A 22381-nucleotide genomic window follows, 5' to 3' on the forward strand; every position below is an offset into this window, starting at 1 on the left:
GTTTTCTTTCGGCGTCTTGCTCTTGCTCCTGATTTGAAAAGAGCTCATAAGAATTAAGAGCCCCCAAAAACTAGGTTGAAGGATTTATGTTCACTGTGGCGGCCTAAGCTCACCAGGGAAAGAAATATCCTGAGAACCATCAACGGACCCACAAAAACTCTGAAGCCCTAAATCCTCTATCCTCCCCAAATGAACTCAGACCCAGAAGAATCCCACCTAGCCGCAAACAATGACATCCCAAGAAAGAAAAAGAAAAAGAAGCATCGCGAGCAACCACCATCGCCGCCACCATCGCCACCACCATCGCCGCCACCATCGCCACCACCATCGCCAACGGTCCAAGCTCAAGTTCAAGTCATCCATGAAGACCCACAAAAGGCCTCGCCTTTTGTTGGCTACTTCCCCTCCGGTTACGACCCCAGCAAAAATTACGGTGGGAATAATTGTCTAGAAACTGAGTCGCCTAGTGTTACGGTTTATCGGAGCCAGAAGTGGTCCAAGAGGTTCCAGCTTGTGGTGAGCCCAACTATGTCCAATGTGGATTTCGTTGGGACCAACTATTCTGGCGAGGCCATGGCTGGACAGCAGTGTAGGTACGCACTCGGGGTGTTTGACAAAGAGGCCCAGAGCTTAAAGATTGCGCCTGTTGCTTGTGGCAAGGTGAATTTTCTGTTTGGTAATGCCTAGAATGTGTGCAGATTTTAATTTTTTACTGTTTGGCCGCGGAGAAGTTGTGGAAGTTTTATTTAGTTGCTCTTTGTTGATGTGGAAGTATGAGATTTTGGTACCTGTTGTTTAGTTACTGATGTGGAGATGTCATTAAGCTTTTTATGAAATGTTGCTGCTCTTTGTTTAGTTGCTGCTTGTGAAATTTGGTACCTGCCATTAAGATTTTGGTACCTGTTGTTTTGCTCTTTGTTTAGTTGCTGCTTATGAAATGTTGAACATTAAGTCCTTTGTATACGTCCGTGTACTTGGGCTTTGCCTATTCTTGGGAATAAAGTTTCTTATTACATATAAAAAAAAAAATGTTGAATATTAAGCCTTTTTTTTTGTTTTGTTTTTTATAAGGTTGAGATTTTATCTTTGTTCAGTTGCTGAAAGAGGGTGGGAAATTTGCTTATTATGGGTTGTTGATTTGCCTAATGGTTGGGGATGAGAATTTACTTATATACTTCCTTTACTGCTTAGTTATTTATTGATGCTATGAAGCTCCTAATGAAAATGGACTCTTAAAATTTTATTAGATATTTAGATTAGAACCTAAAGTCCGAGGGTTAGACGTTGCTGATGAGGAACCTGAAAGCACAGCGAAGGAAGAGCTTTCTGCACAACAGAGGGTGTACAAAATGAGAGAGCTGACTAATCTTTATGGAACAAAGAAGTCAATAAAGGAGGTAAGCGAATCCCTAACCCCCTCTGGCATTCTAACGCATTATGGGTTCCTTTTAATCTTTACAAATAAAGAAAAGGCATGCTCTTTCATTGCTTAAAGTAAATTATTAGAGGCCCTTGCCCTAGACGGGGCTTTATGGAGGTTTGGATCTAACACTTTGTAGAATTAAGTAGGGTTGAGTTTTATGGTTAGCATTTGCACTTAGCAGTTGACTTTAACTTTTCATGTATGGCAGGCAAAAAAGAAGCACGCTTTGAACCAAGAAGATGATCCCAATTCCCAAAAGGAGCTGGATGGGAAAATCAAAGAAGTAAAGATAAACAAGGAGGCTCTTGAAAGTACCGATGCCCATATTGCCCGCAATGTTCCCCCATATGATGCTTCTGCCACTTCGCCCCAGGAGGCTTATCCACTAGACAAGATCATCCTTAAGGGAGAATGGGGTTTCCTTGAAGATATTTTTGAGCTTTTGCAAGTAGGAGCAGAAGTAGCCTCCGATACTTACCCAACCTTTGTCTGCAATAGAATCCATAAATTGCAGGAGATTCAGGTATGGTATATAAGTAAGCCTTTGTGTTTTTTCTCTTCTCTAATAACTCAATGGGTGAAGATCCACTTCTCTGGCCATTAAATTTTTATTGCGTGGAGCTATAATATTTTTGTTGAGTGCTATATTTTCAAACCAAGGGCATGTTATCTTTTATCTGGTTTCAGAGAATGCCAATCATTTCCATATAGTATTTGATATTCTATCAAAATTCACAACTTTCATGTCGAAAGATCCAAACAATGAATTTAAGCCCAAAAAAAAAATAAAAATTGTATTATTGGACAGCAAAGAGAAGACCTTTCCATCAATTATGAGTCCAACATCTACGCGATCTTGTTTCTCGGACTCTATTTTGCAGCTTCAAATATTTAAATACTACTCACTTTTTTTGTGAAAATCCAGAAGGGCGGAATATGTTAATATATTTTCTCTCTCTATAGATACTTCGGACTCCATGACATTTGGAATTTTCTTTTTTGCAATCCTTGCTTTCACTTTGCAAAGTTGTTTCATAGCTTTAGATTCATTTGTCAAAGTTAGCCATTATGTCAGATGTTGCAGGCTCATCTACTTCTGGGTGGTGAACAGGGGTGGATAATTACAAAGCATGGTTTATTTATGCTGCACAACTCGGTGTTCTTTAAGCCAAACTGTGATATGGCACATCCTCCTGAGTGAAATGGAGGATGAGGCCTTGGGTTCAATATATGTTGTGATTTCTTTCCAATTTGAGTTGTAATGTACACCTGTTTTTATCATTTTTGTCCTCTTTCTTTTAAATTCTTTTTGGGGTCAAAAGCTACATTACTTGATAATCTCATGATGTCTTCATTCAATTGTTTACAGGATGAGGTGGAGAAGAGAACACTTTCTTGCATATTCTCATACGTTACTCATCTAATTAAGTTCAAAGATCAGCATTCCATGGATGGTGTTTCCTCGGCAAAGGGCCACAAAATTCCAAGTATTCTGTTCCAGAAGTTCTCAACCATGTTCTCTCCAGTATCAAAAAGGTTGTCAGCCGAGAAAAATGATCTTCTCATCAGTTATGTCTTGGTACTCACTCTATATGCTGATGAATTTCGAACCGACCCATCTGATATTGCAAAGGATCTGAGAACGAGTTCAATAAAATTGAGGGTGCATTATGAGCATTTGGGTTGCAAGCTCTCGCGGCAGAACAACTTGATTTTGTTTACCCTTCCTTTGCCTCTCCAATTTCCAATGGTTAGGCAAAAGCGGCGACGATAGATGGATGATTCATCATTCTCTTTGTTCCCGTGATTGTCAGACAACAATTAGAAGACTGTTAGATTTTAGTGCGGACTTTGAAATTAGAAACTTGCATGAGAAAAATGTTGATTGTTTATTATGAAATTAGATCCGATTTTCAATCCTCTCCTGTTGTATTCTTGCATATTGAAACATGGTATGCTTACATCTACTTGAATGGAAGCATAGTACAATCCTTTTTTCTTTTCCTTTTTATTTTTTTTGGCTCTTTTCATCCTTACCTCATAAGCAGCCTGTTATGACTGGATATGGTAAGTGGGCGAGTCCCAACGAAACCATAAATATGATTGGAGAAACACGTACAATCTAATTTTTGATGCATAGCAACGATATGTGTGTGATCTGTAGCACTCAACCTAGAAATATACACATTTTCGACAGTTTTTCTTCATATATTACCTGCCCGAAACAGAGGAGTCTTCACATTGATATGGAACTATGTGAAAGCAGTCCTAAATTAGCAGCTATTTTTGTTCCCTCTTGGGAAATGTTGAGTAGTACTGTAGCACCCACTTCCCTTAGGTTAGGAGTGTCACGTATTTTTCATAAAATAAACCTATCAAGAGACCTTGTATTTAATAAATGAAATTAGAATTTATTTTGTAGAAAAACTATCTAATGAAAATGTTTTCCAAAAATATTAAATGAATAAATTGAATAAATTTATGTCATAAAAGCATGTCTTATTTTAGAAAGTCTGAACTAAAATTAATTGCTCCTACTATTCCTAACATGCCTGCTCGTATTCATCATCCTCACCTGGGTGGTTAAAAATATGAAAACAACTCAAATGAGTCGAAAACTCAGCAAAAAATCTATTACAACGTAAACATAATAAACATAAGGTTTTCATAAAAATTTTCATGCTGAGAGCTTAAATTCATTAATGTTTATACTGATATTTATGCTATGCATGACTGATTTAACTTAATTAACTGACTGATTTATCTGATTTAACTAATTTATCTGACTGACCAACACACTTAACCCTGTGTGCGAGGTTGTGCACCAGCCCCACGTCCCGCGGCCACAAGGGGAGCTGCTGATAGTATTCTGGCATACTATGGTAGACCACGACTGAGTTCATGGCTTGCAAATCCATCCTGAAACTGAACTACATTGGTATCATGCATCTGAATGACCATCTTATTAACTGATCTGATATGATCTTTCACTTGAATTTAAGATGGCTTACGTGTCTTATACCCATGAGATGCATGACATATTACATACATAATCATAATTTATGAATTTAAACATGATGCAGAATGACAAAATCGTATGCCATGCTGGATGACATGTTTGCATGTGATATGAGTGGTGCATAAATAATTTGCTGGAAATGAACTGGCTTGAATAATAATTATCTATAAACTGAACTGTGATGATCCTAATTTGTGATCAAATTACTTACCTTGCTGCGTTTCTTCTTGAATAACACTTCATAACTCGTCACTTATACGCAATAATAACTATTATTAAATATGTTTGGGACAAATAGTACCAATACCCTACTTAATTAAATTCTCAATCTAAAGATAGTAAAATAAATCTTTTATTTAACACCATAATTAATAAAGGTATTTAAATTACTTAAATACTAATAACATATTATAATTTAGTAGAGTACTTGAGCTATTTTAAAATCAGTCATAAAACTCCAATTCTTAAAATAAGTTTCATTTCTTAACATAATTATTAAATCTTATAAGAAATCTAATAAATATTAATATCATTTAAATATTTTTAACATATTTCTTTATTTTTCTATTTAAAGTATAACATAATAATTTTATTAAAATCTTACTAAATAGACAAAACTAAAATATTAGACTCAATAGTATACTTTAAAATATATTTCAAATTATTTAAACACTTTCGTATAAAAATGAGCCCATGACTAATATATTTATTTAAGTAAAAACTCATCTTTAAAATATTAAGCCCAACTCAACTTTAAATAAAATGACTTAATAAAATCCATAATTAACATATATTTAAATGTAAGGTTATACGTGTAATTATACTTAAAATAATCCTTCAAGATAATAAATTAAAAATGGCATATTTGTAGTCTCATCCACAACTGCACTTAGTAAACTGAAACCTAAAGCAACTAATATATATATATATATATATATATATATATATATATATATATATATATATATATATACTGCAGAAAAACAAAGGGGGAGGTGGAAGTAAGTGCACTATAGTTTGTTGTCTTGAGATATTTTTTGGAGGGATTCGTATTTCCCTTTTCAAGATCTACGGTTAGGGAAAGCATTAACATAATAGAAAGCAATCAAGCATGGTATCAGATGGACTGATTAGCGGCGGATCATCTGACTTCCCACGCAATTGTAGTAGCACGTTGAGATCATGTGTCGATGGTTGAGAGGTGATGTGGGACAGATCTAAAAAATTTCGAGGTAGCGAATCTTCTGGTGTGGCACGTGTAACCAACGGGATCATCAAGGTGCAGGGCGCGTGGAAGCAAGCCGCGCGTGTGGGTCACGTGCTAGCATTTTTGTCGCGGTTCCGCATCGTACCAGTAGATCAGCAGCTATAGGGTTGCGTGGTAGGGCGTGTGTCGACAAGTGGTTGCCAGAGAGCAATAGATCTGACCAAAATCGAATCTGTGGAGGGGAGAGGGAAAAAAAAACACTACCACATATACACAAAGTGGTTTCAGAAAGGAAACAAAAATGAGGGTGAGAGATACAGCTCCACCCTCCTCTCTAGCAGAAACACTTGAAAGGATTAAGTTTTCTAGAGAGAATGGAGACGTTCTCTCTCTAAAAGCCGAAGGTGCTTTTCAAACTTATGTCATATATTAATCACTTAATTAAAACGAAAAATAATATTTTTTAGAAAACTAATAATTATAAATAGAGTAATGTTACTAATTATTCCAATTCTCATCATCCTCTCGTCATCCCATTATGTGACATTAGATGATTAGAAACTATTTATTATATTCCATTTATAAATCAATCATCTAATGTCACGTTATGAGATGATGAAATAATGATAAAAAAATGAATGATTAATAGATTTTTTTCTTATAAATAATCAATAGGCTTTTATTTTTTTGGAAGGGGACGGGTTGCCAAGGTTTATAGCTGAAGTGTTAAGATTCAGAGGAAGTTTGGATAGTGAATTAAGATGAGATGAATTGAAATGAAACTTGAAAATTGAATAAATATTATTTTTTAATATTATTTTGTTTTGAGATTTAAAAATGTTGAATTATTTATTATATTTTATTTAAAAATTTGAAAAAATTATAATAATGAAAAGAGATAAAATGAGTTGACTTCCGAATCCAAACCATCTCCACAACCCATGAATAAGATTAAAATTAGCAATCAAATCTAGAATAAAATTTTGACCTTTCGGAGATTGTGCACGATTTCAAATATATGAACAAATTTATAAATTATTTTTAATCATATTCACCTGCAAATAGTTTTGTATACAATTTAAATGAAAAACTGTTTCACAAAATAGATGTCTTCTGAAGTGAAAAAGATACATACATAAGTTATAACAATAAATATTATAAGCTAGTCTATCATTTGCTTCCTATTCTAGAAGGCAACAATAGTGGGATGGAATAGGTTGATAAGCCTATTAAGAACTTATGAGATGGCTTTAGACCAAAGACTCAACCTCGAGAAGACATCAATTATTTTCAGCAAGAACATAGCAAAAGAATATATTCTATCTACTTATGGTATGAGGACAACCATGACCTATAAAAAGTACTTAGGATTGCCTTCTGTGATGGGTCAAGATAAGTTCAAATCCTTCAAATGCATCTTGCATAACATCAGAGTGAGGCTTAGTAGCCATAGAGTTAAAACTCTATCTCAAGCAGGAAAGAGATATATATCTCAAAGTTATGATTCAAGCCCTACCAACCTATACAATGAGTGTATTTAAGCTACCTACCATTTTATTATAGTCCATAAACAGAGTCATCCTGAATTTTTGGTGGGTCAGCAAGAAAAAGGAGCACAAAATCCATTGGATATCCTGGAAAAGAATGGGGCAAGCTAAGTCAGCTGGGGGTTTGGGCTTTAGGCTTAGGGACCTTGAATGTTTCAACAATGCAATGTTGTCCAAGCCGTGTTGGAGATTGATCCAATACGCTAACTCCCTTGTTGCTAGAATTTTAAAGGCCAAGTATTTCCCTAACTCGACATTCCAAACAGCTAAAGCCTAAACCCTCTTTTGTGTGGAGAAGTCTCTTTGCAGCCAGTCATGTTGTAGAGGCTGGCTCTTACTGGAGGGTGGGAACTGGTTCTAAGATCCTCATTTAGAAAGACAAGTGGCTAGTCCACTCTAATCCCAGCAAATTCACAAGTCTAGTCAAGATTCTAGATGGAAATGCCACTGTTGCAGAACTAATAGATCCTGAGACTAAACAGTGGGAGATAGATTTGGTACAAAACACCTTGGAGGAAGGGGAGGCTAATTTGATCCTGAAAACCCCTATTAGCTCTATGAATACTGTGGAGAAAATTATATGGCATGGAACCAAAGATGGATCCTTCTCAATAAGGAGTGCATACCACATGGAGAAATCAAGGGAGGTGGCAACCCAATGCCAAGCTTCTACAAGCAACAAGTTTGAGGTTGTGTGGACAAAATATGGCAACTTCATTTAACACCTATTGACAAAGTCTTCCTATGGAGAGCTTGCCAGGAGGCTCTACCTACCTAATCCAACCTGTTTAAAAAGAGAGTGGTCAGTGATCCACTATGTCCCATTTGCTTCAGGGAAGAAGAGAGTGTCTCCTTTCATGCATTGTGGAGCTGTGAGGCTGCAAAGGATGTATGGAGTCAATACTCTAAACGACTTCATAAATGTACTCTACCTCAAGCCCCTATGCTGCGCTTTTTCGAGTCCTTAGCCATGGCTTTAAATGTAGAAGACTTACTAAAGTTTGTGGTGGTGGCAAGGAAACTGTGGTGAAAAATGAATTTTTTCATTTTTAACAAGGAATTTACTTGTCTAAATTCCATTGTTAGAGAGGCTAGAATTCTAATAGGTTAATGACTGGGGTGGAAACTAATCCTCAAGACAACAACAGAGCAATACAAGTCTGCTCTTCAGAATCTGTGTGGAAGGCACTCTCATCGAATTGGTTTAAAATTAACTGGGATGAGGCAATGGATAAAGCCAAGGGAGTGATTAGTATATGAGTTGTCATTAGGGATTGTTTTGGTCAGATCATTGCCACCTTGAGGAAGAGGAAACAACTTAATCCTGACCCCCTATTAGCTGAAGTATATGGAGCTCTACAGGTAAGAAAATTGGGACAGGACCTTGGTTTGGACCAGATTGTTATTGAGGGTGATTCACTGCAAGTAACAAAGGCCTTATAAGAAGACAGAGATTTGGAGCAGCTCAAGCATGTTTATGAGTGAAACAAGATCTTATCTTAGTTGTTTTGCAAAGTGAGAGGTTTCTCATGTTAGGAGAATTGTCAACTATATAGCCCACTTACTTGCAAAAGATGCTCTTATCATTTTAGATTAATTGTAATATTGGATGAAGCTCCTCCTTGTATCTCTTCACTTTTATAATGGAATGGCATAAGGGTTTTTTTACAAAAAAAAAAAAAAAAAAAAAAAAAAAAAAAAAAAAGATGAGTCTATCATTCTTTTATTTAAGGTTTTCAAATTTAAAAAAAAAAAAAACTCTTAAATTTGGATAAAAAGTTATTTTCCGAAAAAAAAAAAATTGGAGTGTCCTTTATACGGATATTGTACACGTCATCAATCTTTGAGTTCTGTTAACATGTCCTCGAGTCTCGAGTCGTTTCGTTCACCTAAACGTTCTGAAAATTGAAGTAGACCTCGCGTCTTCACTTATGGCTCGCGTAAGTCTGTCTCTTCTTTCTCACGTGATAACGAATCAACGTAATTCCTCAACATAAGCTCTCTTTGAATATTCAAACTCAAATATCAGATTAATGCGAGATTTGGATTTTTAATCTTTGATTGGTTACCGAGAAAATACAGAAACAAATTGAAAATTTGAGTCCCTGATCAATTCATCGTGATAGATCCTTAAAAGTAGTGTGAATTCTATGTGCTTCATTGGTTTGTTTTGTTGGGCACAACTAGTTTGGATTGTTAAAGGTGGCTTGAAAGTAAAATGAGTCATACTTTTATCGAAAACCAAACAGGGTGTGAGCATTAACGCCCCTCTTTTATTTTGCAGAGATCTAAAGTTTCTTGGCATTTTAACTTTTCATTTGTTAGATCCATGTGATATACGAATTTATTTGATGTTGTTGAATGCTTGCTATATTAACTCAACAAAGAGCTCAATTCGTAGACATTGGAAATGTTAGCCATTAGGATTTTGAGTAATATAGGGTTTGGTGACCATTATTAGAACGCTTTGGGACTGTTAGAAAATGATGTTCTTTCATTTAGGTCGGGTTGTATGATTTGTGCAAGTTGGGAAGGAGTAATTGGATGATGGGAATCACTTTCGGGTGTACAAGGTGGACCACATGAAGCACCTGCGATAGTAAATGTGATGGCCTGTTCGGCGCAATGTCGTAACACCAGAGTTGCTGGGAATGGTGACCGGTTACCCAATTGTTGTCTGCAACTTAACTTCACAAGTCATACGGTTGGTTTCCCTTCCTGGCCAATTGCATGCATCCCCAAGGTCGTGGGTTCTCAATTGCTACCACCTGGCCTTACAGCATACTGACACAAATTAGGAAGGATAATGTTCGAGATAGAGATGGTGATACAATCTCTTACTCTGATGGGTTGTGAATTGATCCGTGAGACTACCTCAAAGAGTTGAATTGCCTTAAGGGTTGCTGGTTGTAGTTTTGTTTCTGTTCTTTTTTATTTTTTCCCGCTGGGGGTTGCCCGGGAGAAGGGCGCGCTCTATTATTTCTTTTCTCTTCTTATTTTGTTTGTCAAGTTGTATGCATGCCTCTCCCAATGAAGAGTTATATGTTATTTATTAATCTAGCTGTTTCTGTGGTTCATAGGAATCATGCCCTTCCGTAAAGTGCATTCTTCTTCTTGATTATGAAGGAAACCGTGTTGCAGCCAAGTATTACTCAGATGATTGGCCAACAAATAGTTCAAAGTTAGCTTTTGAAAAAACTGTGTCTACTAAGACTTTGAAGTCTAATGCTCGGGTAGAAGGTATGCTGCAATTACATAAATAACACATTTAAGATTAGAACATGGTTTGTACAATTATCATGGCCTGAAGGTTAGGAAATCTTGCTGAGGATATTTAGTGCAGAACTCTCCTTGTCAAAGAAAAAAACTAGGCCAATTGACTTGTGTGTAGGCAAGCAAACTCCCATTTGTATTGTTTTTTTCTTCCAATTGCTTGCTACTCCGTCTTAGTAGAATCTGTTTTCTAGTGATAATTTGAAAGCAAATTTAATCTTTGAACTAAATCTGAAAGCTTCTACTTACAAATTTATTAAAAAAGAGTGCCTCGCATCAATGTAAACCAGAACAAGAGTGTATTGCTTGTAGATTCATGCTATATTGAGTCCTATAACAAGTTCAGTTCTCTACTGTGGCAATACATACTTCTTCGTGCAAAAACTGTCACTCTTATCACAAGATTTTGCTTAGTTGCCTTAATTCTCAAAAGTCATCTTTGTTGAGTTTAAAGCCATGGCATCTTGCAATTAGTCGAGTTTGTATGCTCTATCACTCTTATCACAAGATTAAATCTTTGTCACTCTTATCACAAGATTTTGCTTAGTTGCCTTAAATCTCAAAAGTCATCTTTGTTGAATTTAAAGCCACGGCATCTTCCAATTAGTTGAGTTTGTATGCTCTATATAGGGTGCAGCCATTTGGTCATTAATTAAATAGCCTCAGCTAAATAGTGATTAGCAGTTTTCTCATTGAACTAAAAAAACGTCCCTAACTTTCAAGGGCATTGTAGTCTATTGCTTTCAATATTTTCTACATGATATTTGTGTACTGACAGCAGTTGGCGCTATACAACTGGCACTTAAAAATTATAATACAAGTTGTGGTATCTTAAGTCTTATTGCGCCAATGCTCTTAACTAGTGATAAATCGACTTTTCATCAGCATCGATAGGTTAGTGCTTTGAGGTTGAAGCCACTTTAATGCGTATTGTTTTGAAAATAAAGGTTAAAATAGCGAAAACATGTGCCTTTGGTTGCAATGGCTATAATATATCACGTCTTCATCAATTTTGCTTGATCATAAAATGTCTCCTTTAGCTGGCACAAGATAGGAACAAAATATCACATTTATCCTTGGACTCTCTCCACTTATATTGTTGGTGAAGCCCGGTCGATGTGTGGCATGACATGTTACATCATGAGAGCTGAATATGCTGCTATATTATCATCTGCAGCGGATATATCTCTGTTCGAGAACAACATTGTTATTTACAAGTTCGCCCAGGACCTGCACTTCTTTGTGGCTGGAGGTGATGATGAAAATGAACTCATCTTAGCTACAGTTCTTCAGGGTTTTTTTGATGCAGTTGCCCTTCTCTTGAGGTATTGTTTACCTGGAATTTTGAACTAGTTTCTTGAATTTGGTAAAGCAGGGATTCATTAACTTGTGCTTGCATCTCATGTTTTCTTGCATGTTTATGTTGTAGGAACAATGTTGACAAAAGGGAGGCACTTGAGAACCTGGATCTCATTCTTTTATGCCTAGACGAGATTGTTGATGGAGGGTAACAACTTCTTTTATTTCACATACTTGGCATATAGGCACCTGATCGATCTCTGCATGTTTGTTGTTCCATCCATCCAATAATGTAGTTGAGATCAGTACTGCCAAAATAAAATACTGAACTAGAGATCGGTCTGGTAGATCAAAATGGATATGGGTATGAGATAAGAATAATTTATTATGCCATACTGAAGCATTAGTTATTGTTATTAAATCAAAATTCTGTCAATGGAATCCACAACATCCACCAGCATGCTTCCTTCTCTATCGAGGATTTTAGCTGCTAATTTGTTGTCTCGGTTTGTTTTTTGGTCTGTGGTCAAGGAATGTATTATTTTATTAAGGTGATTTTATCCATTGGACAGGATTATACTCGAAACAGATGCCAGTGTTATTGCGGGAAAAGTGGCGACGCATACAATGGATGCTGGCGCACCATTGTCTGAACAAGTAATGCAACTATCAATCTTTCTGTTGGCTCTTCCCCATCATAAACAAATTAGTTTATCTTAACCTATCCAATTATATAAAGGAGAAATACATCTTAACTGATATGGTACTGTAGCCTCAGATTTTTAATTTTATTATTATATCAATGTTAAAACCCTGAGACCAACTCCATTTTTTGCACCCTTTATCTGTCGTTTCTAATATTGTATTTTTCTTAACATTTGCAGACTATAACTCAAGCATGGGCTACAGCACGTGAACATCTGACAAGAACCCTTCTCAATTGATTCATGCCTGCTGCACAGGGAGAAAAAGGAGTTGGGTTCTTTTGGTTGTTTAAATTGTCTCATCTGCAGCCTAGAAAATATCGTTCTTTTCCTTTGTTTAGCCGAATTTTTGGGGCTTCTTCTTAGGTACCACTCAAATCTGTTCTTGTTCTTTTCTTCTCTCTAACCAGCTGTTTCTATTGATTTTGATTTTGCCTTGCTGCCTGTGGGCCGTGGCATGATCAAATAAACAATTGAATTTGTTGATGAACAATCCCAAAAGCGACAAGCACCTTGAAAAGAGACAGACAATGCCTGCAATTATATAATAAAACTTATGAAATTGGCAAAGTTTGATATTGATATGTTTAAGTAACGACATGATAGTAGTAGGGTATGCGATTTCCTTTTTTCTTTATTTCCTTTTATTTTGTGTTTGGAAGAGTTTATTAATCTCTCTCGCAATTTTTCATGGCATGTTTGGTATTGTGATTTATATAAATTTATTGAAAGAAACTATTTTATTTTGCTAAAATGGGTAAAAAAAGAGAGGATATTTTTAAGAAAATATTATTACTTTATTATTAATATTCACCTACTTTATTATGGTCCAACATATTAAAAAAAAAAAAAAAAAAAAAAACTCAAAACCAAGTCAATTAGGCTTCATTTGAAAAATAAACTCATCTCAATTCATCATTACAACTTTTTTAAATCTCAATATAAAATATAATAAATAATTCAATTTTTTCAAATCTCATAATAATAATAATAATAATAATAATAATAATAAATAATATTCTAACAATATTTTATCATCTCAACTCAACTCAACTCAACTCAGTTTAACATCTAAATGCACTTATTATCACGAATAAAGTTTTGGTTATGTTTGGATAATGAGGCATTTTCAAAATTCTGTAAAAAATAGTGAAAAAGTAATAATAGAATATTGAATAATAGTTAAAAATTAATAAAAAAATATTTGCGAGAACTATTCCTTTGAATCGAGGTTGATTATTTTAAGGTAAAGATTGAATTATAAGAAATAGAGTTTTGTCAATAATATTTAAACTGAAAAGGAAAGTGGATGATGATATAGATAATGTAATAATGATTTCGTTTGACTAATATGACATGGTATAAAAGTTAGTGGCATCGTCTTCTTCACTCTGACACTGATTGGTCTGTAATCTTTAATGATCCGAATAGACTATTTTTTAATTTTGCAATACAAGTTTTTCAAATAGTTATTAAAATAATAATAATAATAATAATAAAGAAGGACGGTTGCGTTCGTCCAGCTGCACCACCCGGCCGCCGAGCCGGCACTTTGCTTTTATCGTAATTGTTTTCATTTTATATATCTAAGTTCTTTTGTTTAATATAGATATAATAATATTTTAAAGGTAACTCCAGCTATTATAGGATTTTTTTTTCTTTTTTCATACATATATTTTTTAACACTTTTAAATATTTAAAAAAAATAAAAAAATCATAATATTATTAAAAAATACTTCTTTAATTACTAAATAAAATAATAAAATAAAAAATTAAAGCGGTAGAATGGAGCTTTGAGAATAATATTATCCTTAATATTATTATCATGGTCGTTTTAATCCAAGGAAGCCAACTGGCCATGCATAGGCTGATCCACGTGGAAGGGAGTGGGAGGCCTCAACGTGGCTCCCATGGACGGCATTTAGCCATATTAACAGAAGAATGGGATCCGAATGAATCCTATACTATTGGAGGGGATAACTATAAGGAAGATTCAGTCCTCCTCGGCTTAAAAAATTGACCACCACAAACACTTTCTAGTTTATGCGTACATACATCTATACAGACGTGCAAGGTGCAATGCTCCTGTTGATGTCTATAAGTGTCATTTAGTTCTATGTAATAATCATTCGCAAAAGTCAGATTGTTTGAAGGAAGTTTCTTCTAACCTAATTTAAAGGAAAATTTTGTCTATAATAATTGTACGCTCTTATTGGCCACTTCAACATTCTTGGAAGTTGGAAGCTGGAACAACTATTTTATTATTTGAGAACAAGACTAGAGACTGCAGAGGATATATGGGTTTAATTAGAGCATTGGTATTAATTTATGCATCTTCAAAATTTTAAAAAATATAGATAAAATAATTTACATTAAATTTTTTAAAAAATAAAAACTCGAATTATGAGTTTCAGTAATTTTAATTTGAAGATATACTGTTTATTTTTAAAAGTAATATTTTATTGTAAAAATTACTCTAATTACTTTGTTTTTCAATTTTATTTACCATAGTTTTTACTTCCTTCAAGGGTCAGAACGTCTTTTCACTTTTATTTTTATGTTTAGTTTTAAAATATGTGAAGAAAGAAATGTTATTATTAATTAATATATAGTTAATTAATGTAATTATAAAAAATAAAAAAATGTCTGGGAAGAATATATTTAGTGTTCATTGTCCCCTGTCCCTAGCAGTTGTCATGGGTCTACCTAAATTTTGGCCATGACTCATTAATGGCTCTGGTCGTAGGTCTAGGTGGACCCGCTCTCACAAACCAATAGTTTAAAGTTTATTAAACTAACGAATTTAACAAAATTTTATCTTTGGTGTTTTACTAAAATGGGCATTTCTCTTTCTATTTTTTCTCCGAATCATTTTGAGGGGGGGCATTAGAGGTTCCAGTCGAGACCAGGACCTGCCACGTGGAACGAGGTGGAACCGACACTCTGGCAGCTACAGGAGGTCTTCAAGGGTTGAGCCAATTAACTGACCTTTTAATTCTACTTGACAGGTCATCCAAGGGGTGCAAGAGCCAATGGCAAAATTACGGCCCAGAAAAAAAAAAAAGGAAATAAAACTACAGTATTTATTGCGTAGAGATTTCTTCGTTTTAACAATAATAAGAAATTTTTGTTTTAGTAAAACAGAGAAGAGAATGGAGAGAATGGAAAGACTCATATAAAGCCCGGAAATTCCTGGCATTGGTTCCGACCTGGTGTCCTGGACGAGGAGAGAGCCTCTCTCTTTGGCCTAAAACCCTGTACTTTCTCTCTTTCCTCTCTCTCTCTCTCTTGACTTTGTCTTCCTCTTTGATCTGCAACTCAGAAGCTCTTTCTCTCTCGTTCGCCTCATGGGTTCTTGCTAAATTGTCTTCAACACCAATGAGACTCATGTTTCCAGGTACCCTTTCCTGTTTTCTTGTAGGAGATATCTTCAATATATGTGTGTGCACAATATTTTCTGGCTTCTTTTTTTCTCCCTTTTGAATTCTTGGGATGTTTTTGGCTTCTTTTGTGAATTTATAGCCTTTTGTACGAGGAATCTGCTCTTGTATTAATGATTTATTTAAGGATTTTTAGCTGCGCATTGTCATATTTTCAATTTCTTTTAAAGATTTTTCATTTCTTTATTTAAATCACGCTCTTCTAATTCTTGAATTTTTAAGGTGACGTATTCCCATCATGTATTTACGTAATCTTTGTAGCTAGAGTTGTGGATTTGTCGCTGAATTCGTCTGTACATCTTTTATATCCCTCCCTCAAATGTGACGTTTCAGATAATTATGCGAAGCATTCGTATGCAAAATTGCAAATTGAATAGGAGCCCCTCTAGGGAATGCTGTGCTTTCGATGCATGAATTTTGTTTCTCTGTGTTAAGGATACTGTATGCTGCATATTGTCAAATTTACGTGCTCCTCAACTAATTTCCCTCTGATGTATAAGTAGGCGTTGGAAGAAGAAATTGAACATACGGACAAATTAGTTTCATCGTGGAGAAGATCCGGGTTTCCTTTTATGGACATGTGTCGATTATACTAGTTTTGAGCTGAAATTTGGAGAAATGACAAGGGGAAGGATAAGAGCAAAGCTCCAGCGGAGCCATCTCTACACATTCTCATGCCTCCGGCCAAGTAACACAGAGGCTGAGGGACCGAATTCAGTTCAAGGCTCGCGAATTGTACATTGCAACCAACCTCATCTCCACCAGAAGAAACCTCTGAAGTATTGCTCAAATTTTATATCGACCACAAAATATAATGTTGTCACGTTCTTGCCCAAGGCTATCTTTGAGCAATTCCGGAGGGTTGCTAATTTGTACTTTCTTTTGGCTGCGGCTCTTTCACTCACAGCAATTTCGCCATTCAGTGCTATAAGCATGATCGCTCCTTTAGCATTTGTCGTTGGGCTCAGTATGGCAAAGGAAGCCCTGGAAGACTCACGTAGGTTTCTTCAGGATATGAAGGTTAATCTCAGGAAAACTAGTGTTCATAAAGGGGATGGTGTTTTTGGTTATAGGCCATGGCATAAGATTCAGGTGGGGGATGTGGTGAAAGTTGAAAAGGATCAATTTTTTCCTGCAGATTTACTTCTATTGTCGTCAAGTTATGAGGATGGGATTTGCTATGTGGAGACTATGAATTTAGATGGTGAGACAAACTTGAAGATAAAGAGATGTTTGGAGGAGACCGTGCCTTTGAATGATGATGAATCTTTCAAGAATTTCACTGGGATGATCAGATGTGAAGACCCAAATCCCAGTCTTTACACCTTTGTGGGTAATATGGAGTATGACGGTCGTGTGTTTTCTCTTGATCCCGGTCAGATTCTCCTAAGAGATTCAAAGCTCAGGAATACAGCTTATGTATATGCTGTGGTGATCTTCACTGGTCACGATAGCAAAGTCTTGCAGAATGCAACAGAGTCCCCTTCCAAAAGGAGCACAATTGAAAAGAAAATGGACTACATCATATACATCCTTTTCACTTTCCTTGTAGTGATCTCATTGATCAGCTCAATTGGCTTTGCTGTGAAGACTAAATACCAAGTGCCGGATTGGTGGTACTTACAACCCCAGAATACTGATAATTTATTTGATCCCAACAGGCCTGCATTATCTGGATTTTACCATCTGATAACTGCTCTCATCCTTTATGGATACTTAATACCCATCTCACTTTATGTTTCAATTGAGGTTGTAAAGGTTTTGCAAGCAACCTTCATCAACCAAGACATACATATGTATGATGAAGAGACTGGAAATCCTGCTCAAGCACGGACATCAAATTTGAATGAGGAATTAGGCCAGGTAGACACAATCCTATCTGATAAAACTGGTACTTTGACCTGCAATCAGATGGATTTTCTAAAGTGCTCCATCGCGGGCACCGCATATGGCGTGCGCTCTAGTGAAGTTGAACTTGCTGCTGAAAAACAGATGGCTATTGAGGAAGAGGAAGTAGACCTTTCCAATTTTCCCTTGCATAGAGATAGTCAACATGATTCCAGGAGGAATGTCAGAAGAGCTTCAGAAATTGAACTGGAGACTGTCATTACTTCCAATGTTGGAAATGATCAGAAACCTGTCATAAAAGGGTTTAACTTTGAGGATGGCCGCCTCATGAATGGAAATTGGATGAAGGAACCAAAAACTGATGTCCATTTACTTTTCTTCCGGATATTAGCAATTTGTCAAACTGCAATTCCTGAGCTGAATGAAGAGACTGGGAGTTGTACATATGAAGCAGAGTCACCAGATGAAGGGGCTTTTCTTGTTGCAGCGAGAGAATTTGGTTTTGAGTTTCGTAAAAGAACTCAATCAAGTGTGGTTATCTGCGAAAGATATCCTAATCCAGGGCAACCAGTTGAAAGGTAAGAAGGATTGAGCTAGATAGTAGGGCCTTTTCGTTAATGATCTTCACATTTTTGTCTTCTTAGCGTCTTTAATATTTACAGGGAGTACAAAATTATGGATATACTTGACTTCACCAGCAAAAGAAAGCGCATGTCTGTAATTGTGCGGGATGAGGAGGGACAGATTCTGCTTCTGTGTAAAGGTGCTGACAGGTAAGGCTCATGAACATCCTCCTAATTCTTGACTTCCCTTCAGAGGTATGACAGCCGAATATACCATGTAGGATCCTATATCAGTTCTATATGGTAAACAGAGATTGTTAATTTTTTCTTTTGAAGTTCTCTATCAAGGCTAAACTAAACTATCTACCACAATATTTACCATTTGATGCTTTAAGCTTTAGACATAGTTGTTGGCCTCTTCTACTCTTTTGCCTAAACTTCTTTAAGCTCTTTAATTGTGTGGAAGGCCAAAACATTTTGCTTTTTGACACGCTAATGCCTATCCATTGTTGCTCCTTATACAATGCAGCATAATTTTTGATCGACTTTCAAAGAATGGAAGAATGTACGAGGAAGTTACTACCAAGCATTTGAATGAATATGGAGAAGCTGGGTTGCGTACATTGGCACTTGCTTATAGAATGCTCGAGGAGTCTGAGTTTGCCACTTGGAACAATGAGTTTCAGAAAGCCAAAGCATGTATTGGGGCTGATAGAGAGGCAATGCTTGAGCGGCTATCAGATATGATGGAAAGAGAGTTGATACTTGTGGGTGCTACTGCTGTGGAGGACAAATTGCAGAAAGGGGTAGACATACTCATCCTTTATATCCACAACGGTAATGTATTGCTCTTTTGGATGCTTCAACTTAACTCCAATTTTATCCCTTGCAGGTGCCCCAGTGCATTGATAAACTTGCACAAGCTGGTCTCAAGATATGGGTCTTGACTGGGGATAAGATGGAAACGGCAATCAATATTGGGTCTGTTTCTTTTGAATTGATTAAAACACTATCCTTAATAACTTATTCTTTTCTTAATGGGTTTTCAGAAGCAGGACTTCTTACTGAAACAGAAGTAACCCTGTTTTGCGTGATGCAGATTTGCATGTAGTTTGCTCCGACAGGGCATGAAGCATATCTGTGTGACAACTATGAATTTAGACTCTTTATCCAAAGATGTCAAGGAGGTACGGTTCTTGGAGAATGATTATACAAATTCACTTCCAGGTTATTACCATCATTAGATATTAGACATTGGTTTTTGTCACTAATCAGGCTGTGAAAGAGAACATTTTGAATCAACTCACCAATGCCTCTCGAATGATAGAGGAGGAGAAGGATCCACATGCTGCATTTGCATTAATCATTGATGGAAAAACTTTGATCCACGCTTTGGAGGATGATATGAAGCATCAATTTTTAGGCTTAGCAGTTGCTTGTGCATCTGTCATATGCTGTCGTGTCTCTCCCAAGCAGAAGGCAATGGTAGGATCTTCTTCTCTTGTCTGTCAACATGTGACTGTCTTCGTATTATCTGTATCGCTTTTCGATTGTCAGATCAGCGACATTCCTAGGAATGTGTTCTTATGTATTAATTGGTTCTGTTTGCATTTATTTAATTTTGGCACCAGGTAACAAGGTTAGTGAAAGAAGGAACTGGGAAAACCACCCTGGCAATTGGTGATGGTGCAAATGATGTGGGAATGATTCAAGAAGCTGACATTGGTGTTGGCATCAGTGGGGTTGAAGGTATGCAGGTTGGTAACAAGTCTGACTGGTTCTTCTGCACAATATCTCTCGAAACGAGTTTCGGTTCTCATTCTTGTTCTTCATTTGGTCTCATGTTGGACTCTAGCATGAGACTAGTTTCTGTCTACATCTTTCACTTCCGATTGGAGGACAAAATCCACTCCCACAGGAAATTTGGGGGAACTTCCTAATTTGCCATGTGATGAGCAGAATGGTATTTTTATCATTTTTCTCTGTTGGGAGTTAGGGTGGGTTTGAGATTATATTTTAGTTGTACGTTACTTATCAAAAAAATACTTTAGTTACACATTACTTTCCAAAAAAAAACACTTTAGTTGCACATAATCTGGTATACATGAAACCCCCATGTGGAGTCAGAGAGAGATGTTGGCAAGCATGTTCTACTGAATTCATCTTTCCCAGATGTTGATGAAATCTCCAAATCAAAATTGCTTGTGTTGCTGATATTTTTTTTTTTAGGGATAATTGATATTTGTTTGTTTTCTTAGATATTGGACTATTTTCTAGTTAGTCTGTTATTATCAATGTTGTCTTATCAAGTAAAAAAAAACATGCACGAGGTTTTGCCTCTAGAAGCATGTATTTCTCCTGGTTATTTCAGTGAAGGTCCTAACTTAAAACTATTTTCAGGCTGTAATGGCTAGTGATTTCTCCATTGCCCAGTTTCGGTTTCTGGAGAGACTTCTGGTGGTCCATGGACACTGGTGCTACAAGAGGATTGCTCAGATGGTAACAGTTGGATAGTAACCATCTCGAAATTTTGATTTATTAAAACTGTACATGCGATTGTATGCCATCATTTCATCTCATTCATCCATGTTTAACTTTGAGTTGTTGACATTCAGGTTTGTTATTTCTTCTACAAAAACATAGCATTTGGTCTCACCCTCTTCTACTTTGAGGCTTTTGCGGCCTTTTCTGGACAGTCAGTTTATGATGACTGGTACATGCTGTTGTTTAATGTTTTACTTACATCATTGCCCGTCATTTCACTTGGTGTTTTTGAACAAGATGTCTCTTCTGAAGTCTGCCTACAGGTTAGTTGCGTAGAGTTGTTTGTCATCCATATTCATCTCAGCCCTGCCGTAATACTCACATATATCCACCATGCCCTTTGCAGTTCCCTGCACTATATCAGCAAGGGCCAAGAAACCTTTTCTTCAACTGGTACAGGATTCTTGGGTGGATGGGCAATGGTGTCTATTCCTCCCTCATTATATTCTTCCTCAACATCATCATCTTTTACGATCAGGCATTCCGTGCTGGAGGCCAGACAGCTGATATGGATACCGTTGGTACGACAATGTTTACGTGCATCATCTGGGCTGTCAATTGCCAGATTGCCCTCACAATGAGCCACTTCACATGGATCCAACACCTCCTGGTCTGGGGCAGCATTGTCACCTGGTATCTGTTTCTCTTACTCTATGGCATGACATCACCGCTTATTTCTGGGAATGCCTATAAACTTCTGGTTGAAGTTCTTGGTCCTGCTCCAATTTATTGGGCTGCCACCCTTCTAGTAACAATTACTTGTAATCTTCCTTACTTCGCACACATATCTTTCCAAAAATGTTTCAATCCAATGGACCATCACGTCATCCAAGAAATCAAGTACTACAAAAAAGACGTCGAGGATCAACACATGTGGACTAGGGAGCGGTCCAAAGCCAGACATGATACCAAGATCGGGTTCACAGCAAGGGTGGAGGCAAAGATCAGGCAGTTGAGAGGCCGGCTACAGAAGAAGCACTCCTCGGTTGCATCATGACCATGTCCCACGATTTTTCTCGAACTTTTTTTCGTAGAGTTTGTGGCTGTTTGTAGTTATATGCCTTGATCCTTCTACTCAAATTCATTTATTTGCTTTCTTTCTTATCCAGTAAATTGGAGTCGGTTGAAGTCATTCATTACAGAAACACATTAGAGCCTGTTGTATGTACCATGTTTATTGAGGTGAAGAATTAATAGTCTGTGAAAACGTGTTAATATTTACATTCTCCCCTACGTTAAAAGGCATTGACTAATAAGAGCAGTCAATATTATCTGTTTCTTTTGACTCTTTACACACCATTTTAATGACGATTACTCGGATCGAACAATACAATTACCTCTCTCTCGATTACCGCATCGTCAACTTATATAATAAATTGATTTTATATTCAAGAATAGAAAACGTACCAACTCATTTGAATTTGTTAAACGTTCAACGTCAATCCCCCCATCATTGTGATATGACCCAGTTCGTTGTAGAAAGCGGGTAAAAAACCATGTCCTTTTATTTATTT

The 22381-nt window shown here is 36.4% G+C and overlaps 3 protein-coding genes across 11 annotated transcripts; all 3 read left to right on the plus strand.

The window, feature by feature from the left end:
* Positions 1-3427, plus strand: LOC121259666. Of its 3 annotated transcripts, XM_041161346.1 has the most exons (5): positions 8-273; positions 310-660; positions 1248-1397; positions 1632-1946; positions 2793-3427. In XM_041161346.1, exons 1-5 carry the CDS (start codon positions 190-192, stop codon positions 3195-3197), a joined length of 1305 nt encoding a protein of 434 aa, XP_041017280.1. In that variant the 5' UTR covers positions 8-189; the 3' UTR covers positions 3198-3427. The 3 variants fall into 3 exon arrangements, with proteins under 3 accessions (XP_041017272.1, XP_041017286.1, XP_041017280.1); XM_041161338.1 differs by having other exon boundaries at positions 1-660; XM_041161352.1 differs by lacking the exon at positions 2793-3427 and adding an exon at positions 2499-2772 and having other exon boundaries at positions 5-660.
* Positions 3428-9028: 5601 nt separating this feature from the next.
* Positions 9029-13070, plus strand: LOC121261122 (coatomer subunit zeta-2-like). 5 transcript variants are annotated; one of them, XM_041163320.1, is made up of 7 exons: positions 9041-9136; positions 9699-9900; positions 10277-10436; positions 11647-11794; positions 11899-11976; positions 12341-12425; positions 12653-13070. In XM_041163320.1, exons 2-7 carry the CDS (start codon positions 9805-9807, stop codon positions 12710-12712), a joined length of 627 nt encoding a protein of 208 aa, XP_041019254.1. In that variant the 5' UTR covers positions 9041-9136; positions 9699-9804; the 3' UTR covers positions 12713-13070. The 5 variants fall into 5 exon arrangements, with proteins under 5 accessions (XP_041019272.1, XP_041019254.1, XP_041019248.1 ...); XM_041163314.1 differs by having other exon boundaries at positions 9087-9176; XM_041163338.1 differs by lacking the exon at positions 9699-9900 and having other exon boundaries at positions 9029-9136.
* Positions 13071-15580: 2510 nt separating this feature from the next.
* On the plus strand, positions 15581-22074 carry LOC121257772 (probable phospholipid-transporting ATPase 4). Of its 3 annotated transcripts, none has more exons than XM_041159005.1 (11): positions 15581-15729; positions 16416-18338; positions 18423-18533; positions 18853-19129; positions 19216-19304; positions 19423-19510; positions 19599-19808; positions 19955-20080; positions 20724-20822; positions 20939-21130; positions 21214-22074. In XM_041159005.1, exons 2-11 carry the CDS (start codon positions 16531-16533, stop codon positions 21862-21864), a joined length of 3651 nt encoding a protein of 1216 aa, XP_041014939.1. In that variant the 5' UTR covers positions 15581-15729; positions 16416-16530; the 3' UTR covers positions 21865-22074. The 3 variants fall into 3 exon arrangements, with proteins under 3 accessions (XP_041014939.1, XP_041014933.1, XP_041014949.1); XM_041158999.1 differs by having other exon boundaries at positions 15594-15869; XM_041159015.1 differs by having other exon boundaries at positions 15598-15869; positions 16413-18338.
* Positions 22075-22381: the final 307 nt, after the last annotated feature.

Source organism: Juglans microcarpa x Juglans regia, chromosome 1D (genome assembly GCF_004785595.1).
Source record: "Juglans microcarpa x Juglans regia isolate MS1-56 chromosome 1D, Jm3101_v1.0, whole genome shotgun sequence".
In the NCBI taxonomy this organism is placed as follows: Eukaryota; Viridiplantae; Streptophyta; class Magnoliopsida; order Fagales; family Juglandaceae; genus Juglans; species Juglans microcarpa x Juglans regia.